This window comes from Plenodomus lingam (assembly GCF_022343315.1).
Source record: "Plenodomus lingam strain CAN1 chromosome Unknown contig_8, whole genome shotgun sequence".
Taxonomy (NCBI): Eukaryota; Fungi; Ascomycota; class Dothideomycetes; order Pleosporales; family Leptosphaeriaceae; genus Plenodomus; species Plenodomus lingam.
The window spans coordinates 846859-867004 of record NW_027093972.1 but is presented as its reverse complement, the minus strand read 5'-3'; the positions used below and the strand labels follow the sequence as shown (position 1 = coordinate 867004).

General features: G+C 52.1%; 11 protein-coding genes across 11 annotated transcripts; 4 read left to right on the top strand and 7 right to left on the bottom strand.

Moving 5' to 3' along the window:
- Positions 1–86: 86 nt before the first annotated feature.
- On the bottom strand, positions 87–946 carry IAQ61_010350 (uncharacterized protein; the record flags this gene model as incomplete). The annotated part of the gene is made up of 2 exons (XM_003841683.1): positions 87–562; positions 619–946. The coding sequence occupies 2 exons, from the start codon at positions 944–946 to the stop codon at positions 87–89; spliced, it is 804 nt and encodes a 267-aa protein (XP_003841731.1).
- Positions 947–1167: 221 nt separating this feature from the next.
- IAQ61_010349 (uncharacterized protein) lies at positions 1168–1869 on the top strand (the record flags this gene model as incomplete). The annotated part of the gene is made up of 1 exon (XM_003841682.2): positions 1168–1869. One exon carries the CDS (start codon positions 1168–1170, stop codon positions 1867–1869), a length of 702 nt encoding a protein of 233 aa, XP_003841730.2.
- A 1050-nt stretch (positions 1870–2919) lies between these two features.
- IAQ61_010348 (uncharacterized protein) lies at positions 2920–3354 on the top strand (the record flags this gene model as incomplete). Its single annotated transcript, XM_003841681.1, has 3 exons — positions 2920–2953; positions 3060–3140; positions 3191–3354. The coding sequence occupies 3 exons, from the start codon at positions 2920–2922 to the stop codon at positions 3352–3354; spliced, it is 279 nt and encodes a 92-aa protein (XP_003841729.1).
- Positions 3355–3846: 492 nt separating this feature from the next.
- On the bottom strand, positions 3847–5685 carry IAQ61_010347 (uncharacterized protein; the record flags this gene model as incomplete). The annotated part of the gene is made up of 1 exon (XM_003841680.2): positions 3847–5685. One exon carries the CDS (start codon positions 5683–5685, stop codon positions 3847–3849), a length of 1839 nt encoding a protein of 612 aa, XP_003841728.1.
- A 1331-nt stretch (positions 5686–7016) lies between these two features.
- On the bottom strand, positions 7017–7909 carry IAQ61_010346 (uncharacterized protein; the record flags this gene model as incomplete). The annotated part of the gene is made up of 1 exon (XM_066098752.1): positions 7017–7909. One exon carries the CDS (start codon positions 7907–7909, stop codon positions 7094–7096), a length of 816 nt encoding a protein of 271 aa, XP_065951297.1. The 3' UTR covers positions 7017–7093.
- A 30-nt stretch (positions 7910–7939) lies between these two features.
- Positions 7940–8389, bottom strand: IAQ61_010345 (uncharacterized protein; the record flags this gene model as incomplete). Its single annotated transcript, XM_003841679.2, has 1 exon — positions 7940–8389. One exon carries the CDS (start codon positions 8387–8389, stop codon positions 7940–7942), a length of 450 nt encoding a protein of 149 aa, XP_003841727.2.
- A 538-nt stretch (positions 8390–8927) lies between these two features.
- On the bottom strand, positions 8928–9701 carry RPL12 (60S ribosomal protein uL11; the record flags this gene model as incomplete). Its single annotated transcript, XM_003841678.2, has 3 exons — positions 9549–9701; positions 9381–9497; positions 8928–9304 (listed from the first exon to the last, which is right to left on the bottom strand). The coding sequence occupies exons 1-3, from the start codon at positions 9550–9552 to the stop codon at positions 8928–8930; spliced, it is 498 nt and encodes a 165-aa protein (XP_003841726.2). The 5' UTR covers positions 9553–9701.
- Positions 9702–10372: 671 nt separating this feature from the next.
- Positions 10373–10708, top strand: IAQ61_010343 (uncharacterized protein; the record flags this gene model as incomplete). Its single annotated transcript, XM_066098751.1, has 2 exons — positions 10373–10453; positions 10505–10708. 2 exons carry the CDS (start codon positions 10373–10375, stop codon positions 10706–10708), a joined length of 285 nt encoding a protein of 94 aa, XP_065951296.1.
- Positions 10709–12504: 1796 nt separating this feature from the next.
- IAQ61_010342 (uncharacterized protein) lies at positions 12505–12738 on the top strand (the record flags this gene model as incomplete). The annotated part of the gene is made up of 1 exon (XM_003841676.1): positions 12505–12738. The coding sequence occupies one exon, from the start codon at positions 12505–12507 to the stop codon at positions 12736–12738; it is 234 nt and encodes a 77-aa protein (XP_003841724.1).
- A 660-nt stretch (positions 12739–13398) lies between these two features.
- IAQ61_010341 (uncharacterized protein) lies at positions 13399–17095 on the bottom strand. The gene is made up of 2 exons (XM_003841675.2): positions 16009–17095; positions 13399–15959 (listed from the first exon to the last, which is right to left on the bottom strand). Exons 1-2 carry the CDS (start codon positions 16419–16421, stop codon positions 13853–13855), a joined length of 2520 nt encoding a protein of 839 aa, XP_003841723.2. The 5' UTR covers positions 16422–17095; the 3' UTR covers positions 13399–13852.
- EMG1 (18S rRNA pseudouridine methyltransferase) lies at positions 17096–19000 on the bottom strand. Its single transcript, XM_003841674.2, has 3 exons — positions 18635–19000; positions 18261–18526; positions 17096–18205 (listed from the first exon to the last, which is right to left on the bottom strand). Exons 1-3 carry the CDS (start codon positions 18717–18719, stop codon positions 17729–17731), a joined length of 828 nt encoding a protein of 275 aa, XP_003841722.1. The 5' UTR covers positions 18720–19000; the 3' UTR covers positions 17096–17728.
- Positions 19001–20146: the final 1146 nt, after the last annotated feature.

Sequence of the window (20146 nt, the reverse complement as noted above, 5' to 3'; positions counted from 1 at the left end):
GTCATCAGAGCCTCCATAGTATCGTGCAGGCTCTTGCAACACCTCCCACCATCAGTGCCATGTCTTTTGCAGTGACTGCAATGTCCTCAATCAGAGTCGTCCTCTTCTTTCATGATGCTTTCGCACTCTTCCCTCAGTTCCTTCACCCCAACAACACCTTTCCACTTATCCAGAATGCGGCTGATTTCTTCCCAGTCTTTTTCTGCCTCCTCATCTTGGCCCTGGTCGAGCATCTCACGCAGCCGCCTTGGTGTGTTCAGCACCCATCTAACAGTTGCCTGCTCTTTCCTCTTCTTCTCTGCTGCCTGCGACTCTGTGGAATCCCCATCGACCCGTATATCGATGCCCAATCCACTGGGTCTCGGTGGTATGCTCAATCGGGAAGACGATAGCAAGGAAGCAGTCTCAGCGATATGGGATATAGCAGGTCCAAGCGTATGTGTAGTCGGGGCTAGGGGATCCATGTTACCGCGCATACGTCGTATAGTACTGGTGGCTGCGAGCAGTTTCGAGTAATTATCATAGACAAGGGATTTGCGGTCGCTGTCGAGATTTCTTATTTCTGCTTTGACGTCAGCCCTCCAGTGGTCACATTCAGTAAATGATAGTGCAACACACGTGATACCAGATCTGCTTCGACCTTCAGTACGCCCTTTAGGCCTTCCTTAGCTAGCAGACTGTCTACGTATGCTTCAGCGTTGAAGTCTGATTTGTCCAATTCGGTAAGAGTCTCGTCTTCTTCAGGGCCAAGCCCAGTCCTTGACGACTCTTCTGATATTTTGCTATCTCCTTCCTTGGACGCATTCTTGATCCCATAGAACTCGCGAAGTGCCGTACGGTTGCGGCGGGGATTGGGTTGAGGTCTCGCGGTGCTGTCGATGGAAGTACGGGTAGACGAGGGGCTGCGCGCAGAGACGCTGGCTCGAGGTGAAGCGATTGTAGACATTCTGGCCTTGTACAACGTATCTGAAAGCGTTGCACGCCCTGGACTCTAACGTGGACTTTGATGTTGATGTTGACGTCCGGATGGAGGTAAGGTGCCGAGGTGGGTACGGAAAGTAGCGCACGTCATTTGAGTTTCGCGTCGCGTCTCCCAAATGCATGCTTGTCCACTAAATAGTTTGCATCATCATCACGTATCATCGTAAACCACAAACAGGATAATTGATGATGACCATGACACCTAATCTTGTTGCCGAACTAGCTCAACACCTCAACGCAAAACATCTCTACCCAAAACCGGCGTGGCTACAAAGCTTCGTCTCCACTACCCGTCCAAATACTCCACTGCCTGCAATCAAGCAGACGGCCGTCTTTCGCCTGTTGGCCACGGATATCACAACTACAGTGGACCAGCCTGCAGCGTCTGTCTTTCCTCAGGATATACTCAATGGCACAGTACAATCTCGCAGTGTCGCAGGTCCCATACTATGCCAGATCCTAGACATCGAGGACATTGGCCACTCACGCTGGTCACAAGTGGAGTCTATCGAAGCGCAAGAGCGTGGTGAGATGACCAAAGGACGAGAGATTGTACGTGTCGTCGAGCAAGAAAATGAGGGCTCATCAGAAGCTGCTACACCCATCCAAAGCAAAGGGCCCTTCAAGTTGCTGCTCCAAGACGCAAAGGGTCTCAAGATCTACGCCTTCGACCTGAGAGGCATCGATGGCCTGAACACAAGTATGACCATGGGCGCTAAGCTGATCCTGAAGAATGTCGACGTACGTAGAGGTGCCATCATGCTGGAGCCCGGAAACGTTCAGCTTCTGGGTGGGAAGTTGGACGCACTCGACAAGGCATGGAAAGAGAGCAGGAAAGAAAGGCTGATTGCTTCTGCCAAAGGGCCGTCCCTCGATCCACAGCAGTGACTGCGGGCTCGCATGAACGAGCCAAGTCAAAAGCAACAAGACCAGCGAGCTGACGTATAGCCTGGCAGAGATACAGCTGGTTATGCACTGCTAAGGATGATTCTATAGGATGCTGGGGATGACGCCTTGATGTAACATCCACAAGGGAACTGGACGACACTCTATAATGGCTACAAGCGCTTACTACCAACGATCACAAAGTCTCATGTTTACTTCATGAGGCGTTACTCTCATCACCGGTCGGACGATTGGCTTCTCAGCTCGCTTTCGCACCTCACGGGCTGGCGTGCTGACCAACCCTAAGCCAGTCTATGTTGGAGATAGCCACCATCGCACAGTAGACACACCCGCGACATCAGCCGCAAGAAGTGCAATATGTAACACGATTCTCGAAACAAGATGAATGAAACTAGAGAAAAAGCCTCATCCATCGCTGGATCATACTTCCCGACTCTGAAATCCGGCTGACCTGAAAAACGCTGCATAGCTCCTCTCTATATGGGCATTCTCATCTCCGTTTTGCAAGGGCATTGGCAAATTGGGGAACAGTCAAGGACACTTATTTCGAAGAGCAGCTCACATCTTAAAACCTCCACACTCAACCACCCGAAAGACAACGGCATATACCCGCCAAGCCCCCGTAGCTGCCCAGCAATAACTCCACACCCTCACTTTTCCAGGGTCCGTTCAAAGTAACCCTAGCGCAACGCCTCATGACGACGGACTACCCGTAATCGTCACAACCATCCTGCAGTGGCCAGACACCGCTGCATACAAGCCACCCCGCACACGCCTTACCCATCCATACACAAAGCTCAAGAATGGAGATCCCAGTCCATTTGAACACGCGAGAGCCACTTTGGACGGCTTCTGGTGACCTCGGTCAGCAAATGACGTAGCGCGGCATAGGGTTCACGGAGGAGTGGGCACGTTCCAGGTCGTGTTGTACAGTGCACTTGGTACTCGTGTCCCCCATTTCACGGCCTTTCCGCTTTCCACAGTGTGACTACAATTCTTTTTCGACAATTAAGGAGAAAAGCTTGAAGAACAATGGCTGTTACGGATTATAGCGCGCAATTTCAAGGTATGTATGTTGAACAAAGTATTCAAAGTCGAAGCGGCTCTTGCAATGTCCGTTGATCTAGAGCTTTACGACACCAGTGCTGCGCACCTCACTGACAATATTGTAGAGCCTCCTGCTTCTCTTACGCCAAGGCATAGTGATGCTTCTGATGTCTCCGAAAACCCTGATGTGTCCATGCAATTCCGAGGTTTGTGAGCAAGCTCAAAGACAAGGTGCCGCAGTACTAACAACAAGCAGAGCCCATCTCTCCGCAAAACTCGGTAGACGTGGGTGGAGAATCCAAGTCTATAGTGGAGAAGCTCGCAGAAAAGGTGAAGAAGCCGTTTGTGAGGGAGGAGGAGGTCAAGTCGCCGGAGCTTGTTGCTGCAGAGGAGGTGTTGCAGGATAAGGGTATGCTGTAAAAGGGTCGAGGGTGTTGCGATGAGCGAGGCGATTGATGTCGTGTACATCTATTACGCTGGAAATCAATGATGCGTTTACTTGAAGAGTCTGAAGACCCGAGTGTTGAAAGCCAATGTAAAGTGCTGATTGATGATATGGGTATAGAAATAAGCAATAAAAAAGAAACTAGAAGACGCTCCAACAAGTGCAAAACCTATGTACGCATTTGCCTGCGAGACCTCTACAAACGCCCTCACCCACACCCACCCTGCGCACTACAATCCCCAAACCCCCAAACCATATAAACCCACAAAATACCCAGTCCTCCATCAAGCGCGCACCCAGCAGTTGGGTCAAGAGGTCAAGAGCTACTCCTCTGTTCTTTGGTCGTGGGAGATGCGGGTGTGGTCTAGGACGGATGTGTATGTATGTATGCGATTTTTTTCTCTTTATTGCTTGTTACTTTCGAGGCCACCTCTAGTACGTACATGGATATAACCTTCCTGTACCAACTAAGCAGGATTGGTGTGCAAAACCGTCTGATTCAAGTACAAATCACACGCATGCGGATTCTGAACACAATACTTTGGCATCAACGGCGCAGCCTGGACGCCATTGGCAACCAAATACTCTCTAAAATTGAGGATCCGCTGCGTCAACTCCGTCGTCCTCAAATTGCCATTTTCGTCTTTATTCCCAGACCAGACGAGCTCGGCGAGGGCAGCGGCACGCGGCCACATCTTCTGGCTCACGACGACGCTGTCGACTTGCTCGGACCAGAGGGGCGCAATCGCGCCTTGGACCAGGGCTTTTTGCGTGTCTGTCAGGTTGAGGGTGAAGTCGAAGTCGTAGATGCGCTGCCAGGTTTTGTAGGGGGCGCACCAGGAGCCGCCGGTGCCGCCCCAGTTGAAGTTGAGGCCGCCGTCGGTGGCGTTGGGGTTGACTTGGACGTTGTAGCGGGGATCGTTGCCGACCCAGCCGCCGTAGCCGCAGTCGAGGTAGATGAAGTCGGAGGAGGAGACGATGACGCGGTAGCCGTCTGCGGTGAGCTTGTTGATGTGGTCGACGCCGTTGGTCCAGGCTTGCATGATGATGTCCTTGGGGACGGTGCCGGTGGCGGCGACGGCCGCCGACAGCTTGACGTCTTCCCACATGATGAAGGTCTTGTTGGCTTGGGCCTTGAAGTTGGGGAGCGCGCGGTCCACCCAGACTTGGTAGAGGTCGCCCATGGTCTTGCCAGAGGCGAAGAAGTCTACGGCGAGGGAGCTGAAGTTGTTGCAGTTGATGAAGAGCTCGTCGCCGCCAATGTGGAACCAGTTGTCTGGGAAGAGGGAGGCCATTTCCTTGTAGACTTTGGCCGTGACTTCGTAGGTCTTGTTGTTGAGGATGTCTAGTTGGCCTGGGTTGGGCTGTACGGCGGTATGCAAGGCCCAGTCGTCGTTGGACCACCAGCTGTTCTGGCAGGTGAGAATGCTCTCGTCGATGCGTCCCCATCCTGAGCTGGCGTGGCCGGGCATGTCGATTTCAGGAATAACTCGGACTCCACGGGCGGCCGCGTAGCTCACAATCTCTTTTAGAGTCTCCTGGCTAAAAGTCTCTCGCTCAGAGTAAGCATCCTCGGTCATCTGAGGGTAGGCATTGACCTGCACAGGCCAGGACTGGCTATCAACGAGATGCCAATGCAAGACATTGAGCTTGGAAAGAGCCATGCCATTGATTTGTTCCTTGATCTTGTCAACGGTGATGAAGTTGCGGCCAGTATCAATCATGACACCACGGACAGGGTAGAGCGGTTTGTCCTCGATGGAAACGGGCTGCTCAATGATGAAGTTGCCAGAGCCGTCAGTGATGACTAACTGTTGGAGAGTGGTCATGGCGTGTAGGGCACCATAGACTGTCTGAGCGGAGATGTCAATGCTGTCAGCACCAGGAGCGAGTTCGAGTTTGTACGACTCATCGACGCCATGCTGAAGCTGAGCATTTGCATCGGTGACGGTGACTTTGACTTGTGTGACGGTGCTAGTGCAATTTCCACTTCCAAACTGTCTCTTGCTCTTCCGCGATGGGGCCCCAGTTGGTGTTGGGAATGGCTGGAAACTTCGAATTGGAGCCTCCACGGCTGCAGGGCTCCATTTCAGATCCTTGATTGTCTTGGTGATACGATCAAAAGCGTCCTTGAGAATCTCGTGGTCCGAGCCAGTAAGAGTAGCGTCGCCGATACAGATGCTGCCAGCGGTCCCCCACTTGATGCTTGCTGGCTTAGGGAGAGGGTTGACTGCGACGGCTGCAGATGCTTGGCCAGCAAACAAGGCCGAAGTGGTGGCCACAAAGGCCAAAATGGAGTCGCGCATAGTGAGGGTTGCTGTGCTTAGTTGGTAGATGAAGAGCAAAAGAGAGAGGGTTGCGAGGGCAGCAGGCGTCCTATATACTGGGCACGACCTCGGGTCCCTTTGATGAGACCAGGTTTGAGGAGGTGCAGTGAAGTGGGAAATAGGGAGATGGATAATTTAAGCCTGGCTTGCATTGACCCTTCAGCTTGGTGACTGCGCCGAGCTGGGTAATGGAGTGACAGGGCAGGGCCATGACCAGGGGGGGGGTGTGTGTCTCTGTTCGTTCGCCTCTGTCCGTCACCGAATGATAATCAAGCCGCATGCGCGGGGACTAACCGGTAGCCCTACAACAGGTGTGTACTATACGTTGGCATAGGGCCGTTTTGGCGACGATCACCTTGTTCGCAGCCTCGTGAATCTCTGGCTGCAAGTCTTTCTTTCTTTCCTTCTTTCTTTCTCTCCCTCTCTCTCTCTCCCCAACATCTCCAACATCTCAACGCTGGAACACGGGCCGGTCGAACGTCATCTTCTTCCATGCTGTGGCACGTCTCTTCAAGCCAGCACAATACTACCTAGGTACTTACTTCCAACCTATTCCTTTGTCCCCTGCCACGGGTACCAAGTCTGCGGACGACCTGACCATGCGGGCTGGCTTACTTTGTGGCGTCGCGTCGGCCAGGAAGCAGGAAGCCCGTCCTTGAGCTCTCCACCACCCGCAGATCACCCTCAACGCGCTAAAACAAACGGCTGTCACCCCACGATGCATCTCCCGTGTTACATCAGTTCACCACCTTCCCGCTGCTTGGTGACTGGTCATCTGGGCCAGTCAGTCGTGCATGACTCCAGGCCTGTGACAGCCTCTGCTGTTGTTTCGTACTCGGTCGAGGGCATGACTGTGATCGCATGTCCAGAGGCATGTCAAAGTCATGTTTCAGACAAGAATGCTCGGTGAGTCAACCGGCACTTAATCGGAAGATTTGGTGTCCTACAGAAGGCCCAAGCAAGTACATACCTAGTCCTAGGTACCGTACCTAGACCGCGTCAGGTAGCCGCCGCCCTACTGCGAAAGCGTGCAAAGAGAAGCATCGCGGCTGGTAGCAGTCTGTGTGTAGGGATGCGGTTGGCGACACACCTCATCAAACTCAACATCTTGGTTCGCTGTCCGTAATCGTCCAACACATTTGCCCTTGCTCGCAATATACCTGGTGGCGTCCATGTACATCAGGAATGGAAGGTTTTTCATAGAGATCCCTACTCTATTCACGTCCATGTTTCACATGGACATGCTAGCGCTTACTGGCCAAGTACACATTCGACCGGCAATTCCAGCTTCATCCCGCACCTGAACCATTCTTTTCCAACTGTCTGGGGTCGTACAAGACGCACAACTGAGTTGGAGAATGCAGACTGAGAAACATCTTCTATGCTATTATCTTTGCAGAACTACAGACGGACTCGGAGTTGCGCGTGAGCTTGAGCTCGAGCTGGCACTCGCCTCCGCAGCCCCAGCTTGTTTCAATCCTCCCGCCTTTCTCCTTTCTTCCTCTAGACCGTACCAAGGAGGCGCGGGTACACTCAAGAGCTTGCAAATGTCTCTTCGCCTATGTCTGAAGTCGTCATACAAATGCTTCCAAATATGCCGTTCCGCACAGCTACCTTCATGGCTACCGCCGCAATCTGGTTGCATTTCCTCCAGGGCCTTGTAGGCCCACATAATCTCTGGTTTGGGCAGAGGCCAGTCGCTGAATTGGACCACCTTTGCCTCCCTGTAGACCTTTTCTGCATCCCACGTCTCGGTAGGATTGCCCAAGTAGGCTGAATGGTTATGTCGTCGGAATTCTGCTGTGAGGAGCCCATATGGGCGATGTGGCAAAACCAAAGCGCTGTCCTCGAACCGCTCGTTCACAAGCTCCATGTCGATCCGCTTTGCCTTGACCAGCATCTCGTTCCCGCCTTCTGCCACCAGACGCCTGAAGTTCTCAAACTCGTTCAAGTTGGGTTTTATCACCATCAACGCAGAGGAAAGCGGCCAAGGCTTCTCGTCTGCTAGATATGCGCGGGGCATCGCAACCGGCGTTTCTGGCAGAAGGAAGAGCTCATCGATGGATTGTAGAAGCGTGCTTTCCAAGTCTAGTGCGATGATACGGTCGTAATACTCGAGTGAAAAAGCCCTCAGCTTGGTGACGGATTTGTCCCGTGTCCCAGTCCAGTTGTCTGCAAGGTTATCAGCTGTCGTTCTTGCCATGTCTCACCTTACAGGATTTAGTGGGGCCTGTCACTGTTTGCATGTGTAACTCGTACCTTTTGTGCGACCTTCAACCGTTAACGGCATGGTTGGCTGGAGCTTGGCCTTGTATTTATCTCGTGCAAGAAGAAGCAACTGGCTTTCGCGATCTTTGGAATCCTCCACCGTCAGATCCCAGTATTCAGGGTAGAACAGGACGCGGTCTGCTTTGCTGCCGAGTCTAGCGAGCGCGTCGAGAAGCAGCACGGCGTGGCACAGCGATGTACCATCAGTTGCATACAGACTATATGCGTAACGCGACCAGTCGACGGTTAAGACATTATCGGTTGAAGGAGCTGGTTTGCTGGACCGAAAGAGAAACCAACAAACAACGGTGAAGAAGCCAAGAAGGTAGTATGTATAGCGTCGACGCCAATGAATCGAGGTGGACTGCGAGTCATCTGTAAAACGAGGAAGCTCGTCTGATCGCCTCCTGCGCATGCTTGCTACAACTCTGGCTGGCAATTGGCATGGTGATGGTCTGACTACGCAACTCAACGTTCTTCATAGAGACAACGCGCGGAAGGCCCCGGTCGGTCAACGCGTCGAAACGGTCCCCGACTATGCATATGTAAGCAACTAGGCTCCATCTGTCTTGGTCTGGTCATCACGTGCACACACCACAGATGGGAGACGGTCGGCTGCGCCCATCTCCAGTGGCCAGGGCGGCCCATTGTGCTTCTCAAGTCACTGGTGTGTTGAGCCTTGTATGGAGAGCGATCTAGAATGCAGCTGGATCACAATCAAAGAGAGAGCATCATGGGAAGTACATTGGAGATGCCGAGGAGTGATTTCTCATTGCCTCGCGCTAGAGTCACTTTTGCAGTGGTATCAATTATCCCAAACGCCAATTGTGCATGCTCCACTGGCCCCAGAACGGGTGCTGCAGGTTGGAGGTGTTTATCCTCATTCGGCTACGTAGCATCTTATGGCACATGTCATCCCGTCATAATCGTCGAGCACCAATCTGTGCAAACGCTTACTCCTCGGGAATCTCAATCTCTCCAGACTCGATGTCGTCTGAGATGTCCTTGGGGCTACGGCCGTCAACCTGGCAACCAGTGCTGAAGGCAGTTCCGAGAATCTCCTTGACGGTACCCTTGAGGTCCTTAGCCATGGACTTGAACCTCATGGTGCGGGCAATGTTGATGATTTCATCGAGAGGCACGCTCTTGGTGTGCTTGATGTTCTTTTCCTTCTTGCGGTCCCGGGGAGGCTCCTTAAGGGCCTTGATGACGAGCGAGGAGGCGGAGGGAACGACAGAGACGGCGGCTTGACGGTTTTGGATGGTCAACTTGACCGTGACACGGAGACCCTTCCAGTCACCAGTGGCCTTGGCGATATCTTCACCGACCTCTGTGAAGATAATTAGTCTCTATGTCGCATTGTGGATTGGCCATGTTCCTGTCATTGGGGGATCTGGAAGACATACTCTTTGGCGACAGACCGAGAGGACCGATCTTGGGGGCAAGTGCGGAGGAAGCACCGACTTCACCACCAGTCGCACGGAGGTGGATGACCTTAACCTCGGAGGGATCGAACTTGGGAGCTGGGTTCTATTAGCCTGGCTGTCGCAGCCGATCAGAATGATGATACTCACGCATGGCTAGTACGTAAGGTTGTCAATCGAGTCTGATCCTTAGAGTGACTATTGTCGAGGTTGGTAGAGGGAAAAAAGTTCGACAAGAACTGTGATATTGAACGAGCGATGGTGGGGAGCGCAAGCGAGTTCTTGGCGGCGCTTTACTAGATGCGACATGGTCGCGGCTGCTATCCGATCTAGTGCTTTGCGCTCGACCCCCTCCCATGGCCTCTACGACACAAAACATATGATGTGGATGGCCATCATGTCATGGTTCATTCATGACAATGGTCAGAGGTGTGGAAATCTGCATTCAGATTTCTGGTCCTCATCTCATACGCTGGAGAAGCAGCATCTATTACTGCGACCCTTACTTGACATGCATGTGGACAAATATAGCATTCACACGTTCAGCGCAGATGCTCTCTGTATGCTCGACGTTGAAAGCCAGCTAGCAATGCTCCAGGTTTTTCATGCTACTATTCCTCATCAAATTTCTCGCTCCTTCACTTAAACTTTACCAAAAAAGCCGACACGTTTGTTGGAGCTTGTCGATACAAACATTCAACATACACTTCAACACCAGAGCAAGCGGGTATATGTATTGTTAGGACACGGTGTCTATTCCCACTGTGCCAAACAACCAAAAAGGTGCGTATAATCCATGAATATGGATTATTCACGAATAGAATAGTACATATAGGGGTGGGCGCACCAGTCCCTAGAGATAATCAGGCGTCTCCTGACATGTATGAGATACGGCTTGAAACATACCTTTAGATTTATCATACAATTTCTTTACAAGCGACACTCCCTCCAAACAAATCAAAACACCAATCTCAATGCATCAACGCGACTTCTCGCCGCCGGTGATCCAATGCAGTAGAGTCAGGAAAGTTGATGGAGTCGATGACATACATTCAGTACGTACAGCATAAGTTCTAGACTCATAAATTGCTGACGCTACCGTTTAGGAGCAGATTGCGATTGCCACGCAAGACTGCGAGCAGTGTTCCAGCTCATCTATCGATATCTTAATTGTCTCGGATGTTCCATATATACCTAGAATGTCTGATCGCCTACGAGAGAGAACGGAACCATTAGGAGTGGAGCGGCCGCTTCCTCCTTCGGATCATTCGGAGATCCACGATGGGCTACTGCTCAGAAAAGTCGGCTAAGTCAACCTTTCTGCGTTTCAACAATTGACTTAAACAGCCATTTTGAGTCCCGCGGTCTTGTTTTTTCCCGTGATCAGTACGATGTGGGGATGGTTTGTAACTACAATGTATGCTCTCATCACAAAATCTCTTCGTTCCGTCCTTGGCTGTGAAGGCGAGGCATGTAACAGTCCCTGTTAATGCGTCAGATCGGCATCGATGATGTTTTGTCTCAAACGGTTGATGGAATTTAATGGATCTACCTACACGCATAGTTCGATATCAACGCCAAGCCCTGTCTCAGCGCGCACTCTCCTAATCACTTGCTTTTCTTTCAAACAAAATGACTTACTTGACTTAGATGATTGGTAGCCGTATCCTTTATATCTTTTCTTTTTTTCTTTCATTGTCCAGCTGCTTCCAAAATCCTATCGTTGTTCTGATGAATCTCACAAAGCTGCAACATTGCCCAGCCTACACTGGTTACTGCGCATTGAAACGCCGGAATCAACACAGTATTTCTTATAATGTCTAAAGTCAATCTGAATACGCGCCCGGAAAAAATTCCTGAAATCATAGATAGACCGGCGATCGAGTCTTTCAGCACCAATGACCACACATGGCAGCAAACTGATGACATTCGTCCCAATACCACCAACAATATCGTCAACGGCTACCGGCAACCCTTTGTGTTCACGAGATTCCCAAAATTTCCGGAGCAAACTCGGCATTATTTTCAAGAACAAGGCTAACATGGGAGCATCGGCGATGATATAAAAGCTTGGCAGTGAAGAAGACACCAGACGCAGGGCTCGTCAACACTCCATCCCTCAAAAGCTTGATTGTTGCCAACTCACCGTATCACAGTCGAAAATGGGACAAGCCTGCATCTGCAGGACGTCACATGCGGTAAGGCCGCGAGCTGAAGAAATTTCGGCAGTAACCGCCCGTTGTGAGGTGAATCGGCGATCGAGCTGGACCTCGAATCAGAACTGGGTTGGAGCCAACACGACATATATTGATTGTTTTTTGCTGAGTCAGTGCGGGGGTTTGCTTTACAGATAAAGAGCTCAAGGTTAGTGGTGAGCTGGTTTGGCCCCGAGTCACTGTCTTAGCCTCGTGGAGGCCTATCGTGGGTTTCCTCCTTCAGGCATTTGGTGGCCGAATTCACTTTATACTGCTGTTGGGACCGCAATTTACAAATACTACCAACGCCAGGATTTAATTATAAGCGGAGAGTTCCGTGCCTTCGACGAAGCGTAGCGATTCTGGTGTGTTTTATATGGCAAAGACCGCATCTTTTGACCAACACGACGATCAGAGGGACCCGAGGAGCTTCCTGAACAAACCACAAGGATTTATCAAAACCTTCTGCCTCGTATAAAGGACACATTCAAAGTGAAGTCTTCCGCGGGGGTGATGCAGCGTAAATGAACTTGGGCTCCTAAGACCTCTTCTATCCTACTATACACAACACCATCGAGAAATCGTTTAAACATTACTTCAAAGATACTGAAACACAATGCGGCATTGAAAAAGGGCTCCTTCCCACTGATTTATCGAGGGTTATTAGACCTACAGCCCGTTCATACCAAAGGGACCAAAAAGAACCAAAGACCACCAAGGCCAGAAGAACCACCAAGACCAGAAGAACCACCAAGACCAAAACCACAACCAAGAAAACAGTGGACCTACAACAACAACAACCCCTCCCATCCAACCCTCAGCAAACGACTCAACATAACAACCACAAAAAAACCCGCACAAACGCTTCCACACCACCCACATGCCCCCCACTCCACCATCCAAAAAAAAAGATGTGCACAAAAGTAACCCTCCGCCACATCTCCTGCAAACACGATTTTTGGATCCGCCGCAACTGCCACCGCCACCCAACCTGCGACTTCCAAACCTACGTCACCCGCGAACGCGGCGGCGAGTGCTGGGATTGCGATCCAGGCCAGGGCCCGCCCGAGGCCTTGTTCCCGAGAGAAGTGTCGTGGAGGCGGGTGAAGAAGAGGCCGTGTGGTGGGGGTGCGGTGTCGGTGTGATGGGCTGGGGGTGATTGTAGGGGATGGAATGTAGAAGGGGCGTTGGGAGGGGGGATGGGGGATGGGTATGGGGTACTGCTTTTGTTTTGAAGGGGGATGGGGTGGATGAGGGTGCGGGTGGTGTTGGGTATTGGTTCGTGTGTGTATCGTATAGTGCGGCTTTCAATGACGGACTGGTATATTTTGGGGTTCAGGGCGCACGTAGCCCATGCGTGTGATAAAAAAAATTGTTCAATAAGTAGGGTTAGTCAGGGTAGAACTGTACGGTTTCATTAGAGTATTTAGGTTGGTTGTTAAGTCGGATTTACATGTCTTTCGTCTACTCGTATCGCGCGAATCATCAAGTCCATGTACCCGACACCACCACAGGAAGTATTCACAAGCAGATCGTATCGGAATCCTCCCTTCACTTGGAAAGGATGACTACGATATCCTGCAAGTAGTGATAGATGCAATCTTGGATCTGGAGAAGTAGTAATTCGGGATGATAGTTGAGATGCTGTTGTGCGTAGGTAGGATTGTAGATATGGGGGATGAGATGAGCGATGTTGTGGAAGGTACGTAGAGGTGTTGGCAGGGAGTGAAGAGGGTCTTAGATATAAACCAACACCTACACCCCACACCCTTTCTCAACAGTAAAGCCATCTCAAAAAGGTCAGAGCCAGGGATCACGAATCACAGAAGAAGAACCAGAGAAACCAAAGTCCCAAAAAGCAGCCGTTACTGCATATGTATTGAATTTAGCGACAGTCTGTACATAGCAAAACAGCCCCTGTTTCCACCTTGATACATGTACTTGTGTTTGTGTTTGAGAAAAAGAAAAACCCCTGACAAACATTGCAACAACATGCAACAATGAGTGATGACGAAGGGAAAAAGGAAGAGATTGAGAAGAAGAAGTCTAAAATGCAATAGCAATGCAAATGCAATGTACGATAAAAAAAGAAGAGGGCAATGCAAAATGTCAGCGAGGGGCAAAGGAGGTGGACTCCTCTCCCTACCCATTTCATCCATCGATGCCAAACCACCCACCCTTTGTCGTATCAACGTCTATACATCGTGCCACTCGTACAACATGACGGACTTCCATCGACTTCATACCAAACCGCGCAATCTAAGAGGACGCGCCTTCAAAAACGCGCTGTTTCTGCGCGTGATTGAAGCCAATCATGGTCCTGGTCTTGTTCTTGTTGGCTGCAGAAACCATCGAAGGCGTGATACCGCGGACGGCAACGTCACCGGTTCCATACTGCACCTGATCCCACAAGCCATCGTACTGTCCCTGGGTCACAGAATCCTTCCTAGTGCCAGCCTTGGAGGAGCCCGAGCCTTCGGCCTTGACAGGTCTGACAGTGCTAGCGTCGCTAGCCTCTGAGACAGTAGAGGGACGGGAGCTACGACGAGCGCGAGAGGAGTCCTCGTCATCGGCAGCGTCTTCCGAGTGGTGAGAATTTGAGCGGTGGGAGTGATGGGGTCGCTTGCTGTGTTTAGAGGAAGAACTCTGTTTGCTGATGATCGAGTCGGAGTCCTTGCGGCTCTTGTGGCCGAGGACGGAGCCTTCAGCCTCCTTTTCGCTTCTGCGGCGATGCTTGCGGCGACGGGGAGGCCCGCCGATCTGCGAGATGCTGTCACTGGGCACGACGGTGCTCAGATCGTCGTCATCTTCAGTGAGCTCTTCAATGTCAAGGTCGTCAATGAAGTCGTAATCTTCGCCGGCCTTTGACTTGTCGCGCCCAAGGAAACTACTGATCATCGAGGCGGCCTTGCCAACTTTCGAAGGAGCCTTGGACTCAGGTGGAGGTGGAGAAGACTTTTCCTCACCATCTCTGTGACGACTACTACCGTGCTTTGGATGCGAGGAGTGTTTAGATGAGTGAGAGGCAGTTGACTTGGTCTTGGACTGGGTTGAGTGATACGACTGAATGCTACCCGCGCTACTCCTCCTTTCGACTTGATCAGGCACAAAGGAAGAGATGAGGGTGCTAGGTGCAACACTCTGTGCATAACACTGGAGATTTCTAGACTTTCCTTTCTCAAGTACGGTCTCGGCATCGCTAGCGGCAACACTGGGAGGAGCATGGCTTCTGGACCTCGATTTTGTGACCCCGCTTTCAGCATCGCTGGGGGCAACACTGTGAGCACGGTTCCTCGATTTCGACTTTGAGTAGCTGCTCTCCGAGTCGCTGGGAGCAGTACTCTGAGCGGCGCTTCTCGATGATCTCGCATTTGAGACGACAGTTTCGGGTTTCAGTGTCGATGCGACACTTCTTGCCTTCTCCATCGTCAACAGCTCAGGGCTGGTTTGAGAGCGGTAAGCGGGGACTCTTGAGCGCGCCTGCGATGCTTGCGACTGCGCCTGCGATGGCGCAACCGAGTATGCCGGTACATATTCGATGGCCCGTGGCTCTGCAACCTGCGTAGGGGGCACGGACGTGTAAGTCGGTGGCTGGTAGTAACTCGAGGGTGCTGCCTCAATCTGCCTTGGAGCGTAATTGCTAGGTGGCTGGGACGGTGAAGAAGAATAGTACGACTGCGCGTCGATGTTGCGGTGTACTGACTGCGGTGGAGGTGCGGTCTGAGTAGCGGGTTGTGGGTCTGCCGGTTGGGGCAGCTGGGGCTGGGATGAGGCCTGAGCGAGATGGCCCACAGCAGCCTTCACCGTATCCTTGGCGACCATGTACGCGTTGAACTCTGATTCCTTCTTCGCGCTGTCACGTTCGCTGTTGACCATTGCATATGCAACAGCAGCACCGGCTGCAGCACCAAGGAGGGTTCCAATCAGCGTCTTGGTTCCCGATTCGCCACTCTTCGCAGGCTGTTGGGCAGCAGGCTGTGTTATATTGATGTTGATGTTTCCATTTCCATTTGTTGCTTTGGAGGCTACCGATTCCGCGTTTGCTGGGACCTCGGGCGCAGCACGGGAACTGACGGCACTTCTGTCATCACGATGATTTCCCAAGGAGGAGCGCTGCCACTTGATGACCCTGCTGTGGGTGACGACGGTGCCGTCGTCCTTCATGTCTGGTCCCTCTCGGTAGACGACTTCAATGCTGTTACCATCAAAATCAAGCACCGCAGCGTTGAATTGACTCTTGTCGGCACATCGGGCGGCGGGTGCTCCATTGGGACGCGCGCCAGCATTTAATGCAGCGGTGTAAAAATTGCGAACGGCCGTGGAGCTTGGAGCGGTGAAGGCAATATGTGCGGCGCCAGCCTTTACACTGTTTCCCTATCAGTCCCGAACCTATGCGATGAAATCGAGATACTCACTCAGGGGTTTCCTGGCACAGGAAGAAGTCTGCATTCTCAATACCAAGACCAACTTGGTCGCCTGATTTGCCAATGTAGCGGTAGCCAAGGGGCTGTAGAGCTGCCAAAAAGAAGGACGTTGCAGTTGGAAGATGCGAAACGGTCAGACCAATGTGGGAGACTGGCATTTCAGTGTAGCGGTGAAGGGCAGTAGAACGAAGGACAGGATGAGGGTAGACAAAGAAGCCAAAAAAAATCAGCGACAGAGTACAGTTGCACGATTGACAACGGCAACAGAAATCCGATATGGAGGGAGAAGATGGGTGTGAGATGCAGTAGAAGTCAAAGTACCGGTACGAGCGTAGGGGTTTATATCTGCGACCCCCGTAGAGATGCAGCGTCTGGAAGCATCGTGATGGCAGTAAACAGGGCATTCCATACCGTTGCGGGAAAGCCGTCTCTAGCAGGCCCCACAAGTGCTGTTGGCTAACGAGGAGGTCGCTGGCAAGATGTCCCTACTGCTGCCACATGTCCTGCGTCTGCAGCTAACGACTCTGTCCGAGTAGGTAAGCGAGCGGTCAGTGAAGCGCATTGGTCCTCTGCTGCCTCCCGGATCCGCGACGCCACCCAGGATGAGTGCACGCCTCACCTTACATCTGTGCTGTCGGGGCTGTTGGCGGTGCTGGTGGTGCTGGTGGTGTTGGTGCCGTTGGTGCTGTCGGTCTGCACAACCCACTCCGATCTCTCGAGATTGCGCCGATTGTCGCATGCGGCGGATAGCTTTGCAGCGCGCCAGTTGTCGCCGCAATGCAAGATGTGAGATGGTGTGACGTCTAGAAAAGACGGTGGGTGGACATGGGGACATGTGGTCATGTACAAGTATGTCGAGAGGATCCGCAAAAGGGTCCGCCCATGCCATGAGATCCAGGATCATGGGCTTCACCGTTCCCCTAGAATCGGTACAACTTGCCCGTATGCCGTGCTTTCTTGAAAAAAACCTCATGATGCTTTGGAGAAGATCAGCAATGAGGCTCCATTCTTTTGCATCCGTACCGTGGCTCCCGCAGCACGTGCACCATGCGGCACATCCCTTTGCCCTAAACCTTGTGTAGTATAGCAAAGTAACAGCGGGGTGGAAACAGGTTGACAGGCTGGTGGCTGCGAGCCTCATTATCGGCACAATGCTGCTGGCCATTTCCGAGTACTTTTTACATTGTTCGGGCTGGACTTGACAGAGCCAGCCCAGCGTTAAAGACACGCACGACTATGTATGTAGATGCCGAATACCGAGAACCAGCCGCAACTACCTACGCACTAGCTGCCGACAAGAGACCAGATAGGCTGGAGGCGTCGTCCAGCCTGCGCGGACACGTGGTCGCACAGTGCTTAGCGCACAAGAGGGCATGCAACACCAAGTGAAAGAGGGGAAGAAAAGACAGGTGGTGCGGGGCAGGTTGAAGATGCCCCGCCAGTTCTTACGCAAGAAGAACGATTGTTGGGCGTTGAGCCAGAGTCTTTGTTTTGTTGTAAAAGAAAACTCAAGCAGACGCTCAAAATCAGTGCAGAAGCGCACAGGCTGTTGATGTTGCGATCTAAGCCATGCAACACACTCTGCTGCCTATTGTTGTCAGGTTTTGCTGGTCTTCTCCCTAACCTGGCTGCACGGATACGAGCCAGTTGTCGCCCTGGAGCCTATGGCGTGTCCCGTCTGGATAGGCCGACGCCCGGAAGGTCGAGCCGACTAGAAGATGTTCCAAACATCTTCGGCTGCATGACAGAACTTGCTGCATGCGACGCTGGCACTGAGGTTGTAGTTACTGATGGCAATGCTGTCATCCTTGATGTGGTCTGCAAAGTCATCGTTGCCCTTGGCCATGGCACCAACAAAGACTGCAATGCTCTCATCCTGCCCGAGACCAGCAATATAGTCACTGACACGCACCACTTCCGAGTCGAAGCTGAGCGTGACTTTGCGGCAGTTGGGTGGAAGGTGGTCGGTGATGGGGTTCTTTATTACCTCGATGAGCTTCTCTTGTGACGTCGTGGAGCGAATTTGGTGTCGGTGGAGGAGTTGCACCATGAGACCTGCGAATCGCTTGAAGGTTCGTGGAATGCGCACCGTCGGGCTCACTCGGATGAGCACGTTTTTTGACGTCTGAATATATATCTGAAGCTTGCCCGCTTTGTTGATGGGCGAGTCGAGCAGAGTGAGTAGACACTGCGGTACTAGATCAGCTCCTACAACAGCGTGAGTAGCCACCTCCTGTACGCACTTGGTGTGTGATGTCCGGCCTGGCCTCGCCGATGTCACGCCCCATTTTCCTCATGACACCAATGTGGTCGTCGCTGTTGAGGAGGTTGTACTTGTCTTCGCGGGCGCCAGGGCCCCTTCCAGAGCCGTGGGATGCCTTGTATGTCTCGAGGGTGGCATTGCACAGGATGACAATCAGGCGCTGCGAGTCTTTGTCGGTGGTCGGGATGGGTACATGTTGCTCAGTAACTAGCTTGGGCAACACTGGTGGCGGCATCGACTGTGTCCCTATAGGATAGCCAGCTGTGTCAGTGCGGTCCAACGAGCAGCAGCCGGGTAGGGGTCGAGTTGGAATGGAGAGCACCCGAGGAGCCTTGCATGTCTACAGGTACATACTTGCACGCTTCTTTCCCCGTTCCGGCGAGTCCCGTGACACAGGCCTCTCCGTAGGGGACGCATCTGTTCTGAGAGGTCCAGGCATGATTGAGGAATGAGTAAGAATGAGTAGCAATTGGTTAGAGGTGAAGGTCGACGTGGGCGAATGGCAACGCGTCGCGAAGCCGTAAGGACAAACTATGTTCAAGCGTTTCGGTGTAGATGCCTAAATGTCAATTGAATTCCCGCACGATACACACCAGATGGGTAACGAAGGCCTGCTAGCAAACACAGAGTGGGGGAATGCTGTGTGTCTTTTGAAAAAGGTGGGCTGTTGGCTGTTGGCCAGTCTTTTATGTGAAAGTAAGGTCTGGCGTTGGGGGGGAACAGGGCAAACGGGATCGCTGAAGGGATTTTCTTTCTGGCCCAATCAGGCGCTTCGGTGGACGGGCCGGGCGGCGAGGCACGTGACGTGAGACACTACAATCGTCTGCACACCTGACTTTGGCTACTGTTGTATAAGCATGCAAACAACCTCAATGTCGCCAAGTGCTTACACTCTCTGACTATACCTTCCTCATACGCCATCATCCCCCTCTTCTGTAACTCTAGGCCATGCCGCAGTATCATGGAAGCGGATGGAGACCATTGGACATGTCCCAATCATTGCCTTGACGCACCTTACCGCCCTTGGCTTTCTTCTTCCCTTACCTCTACCTGCCATACCTACGTTGGCTGCAGTTTCGAATGCGCTGGCTAGAGTAACCCCAGACCAAGGACGGTTCATTACATCGTACAGCCATCTCATCCGGACTACTGCTGATATCGTCGTCAGCCAAATAAAGTTCTTTTATTGGGTTGGAAGATGGTAACTCTGCTGACACAGGAGCGGTACTACCTACCGGTTAGCACTTCATGGGGCAGATGCATACCATGTACCTACCTATTACGAATCTACTCCAGACAATAGATTTAAGCTTTCCATACGGCAAACCTTATGGTGAAAAACCTGGGTGTGCGCGGATTGTCTACGTAGCCACAGACCAACCGTAGGGTCTGGACTTGGACATCGGACAACGGCTCAATCCGTAACTACAGTGTCTCACAAGCTGCCCCTGGGCCGCCTGGCCGCCCTGGGAGATGAAACAATCGGCATATCACGTCGACTGCGTGCGACCAACATGTCACAACAAGACTTCTGCATGGCATGGCCCATAAACAATTATGCAAATCTCTGGGCATATCGTGAGATCAGGCCACTCTCGAAACAAGACTGGTTTTGCCGACGCGCCGTGGTCGAGCCCGGAAAACGAGCCATGTACTTGAACACTTAGCCACGCAGTCTCGCGCATGTCGATACGAATACGTAGATTTCCACCTCCTCCAACCTGACTTCGTTTCTTTACTGTCGCTAGCGACTAGTTCTTTTTTTTTTCTTTTGGCAGCCGGCTGTCTTTCTACGTAATAATCAAGCCGAGTCTCCACTCTACCATCCCGTCACCCTCGCTACTCTTTCGATTCATCTACACCCTC

Bases quoted from the DNA above. Each gene is read 5' to 3' on its own strand.
- IAQ61_010341 (XM_003841675.2), bottom strand. From the start codon at position 16,421: ATGCCCTGTTTACTGCCATCACGATGCTTCCAGACGCTGCATCTCTAC. The intron at 15,960-16,008 runs GTGAGTATCTCG...ATAGGGAAACAG, and splicing joins CTGTGCCAGGAAACCCCTGA to TGTAAAGGCTGGCGCCGCAC.
- EMG1 (XM_003841674.2), bottom strand. From the start codon at position 18,719: ATGCCTGGACCTCTCAGAACAGATGCGTCCCCTACGGAGAGGCCTGTG. The intron at 18,527-18,634 runs GTATGTACCTGT...GCTATCCTATAG, and splicing joins ACGGGGAAAGAAGCGTGCAA to GGACACAGTCGATGCCGCCA. The intron at 18,206-18,260 runs GTGCGTACAGGA...CTAGTACCGCAG, and splicing joins GGCCGGACATCACACACCAA to TGTCTACTCACTCTGCTCGA.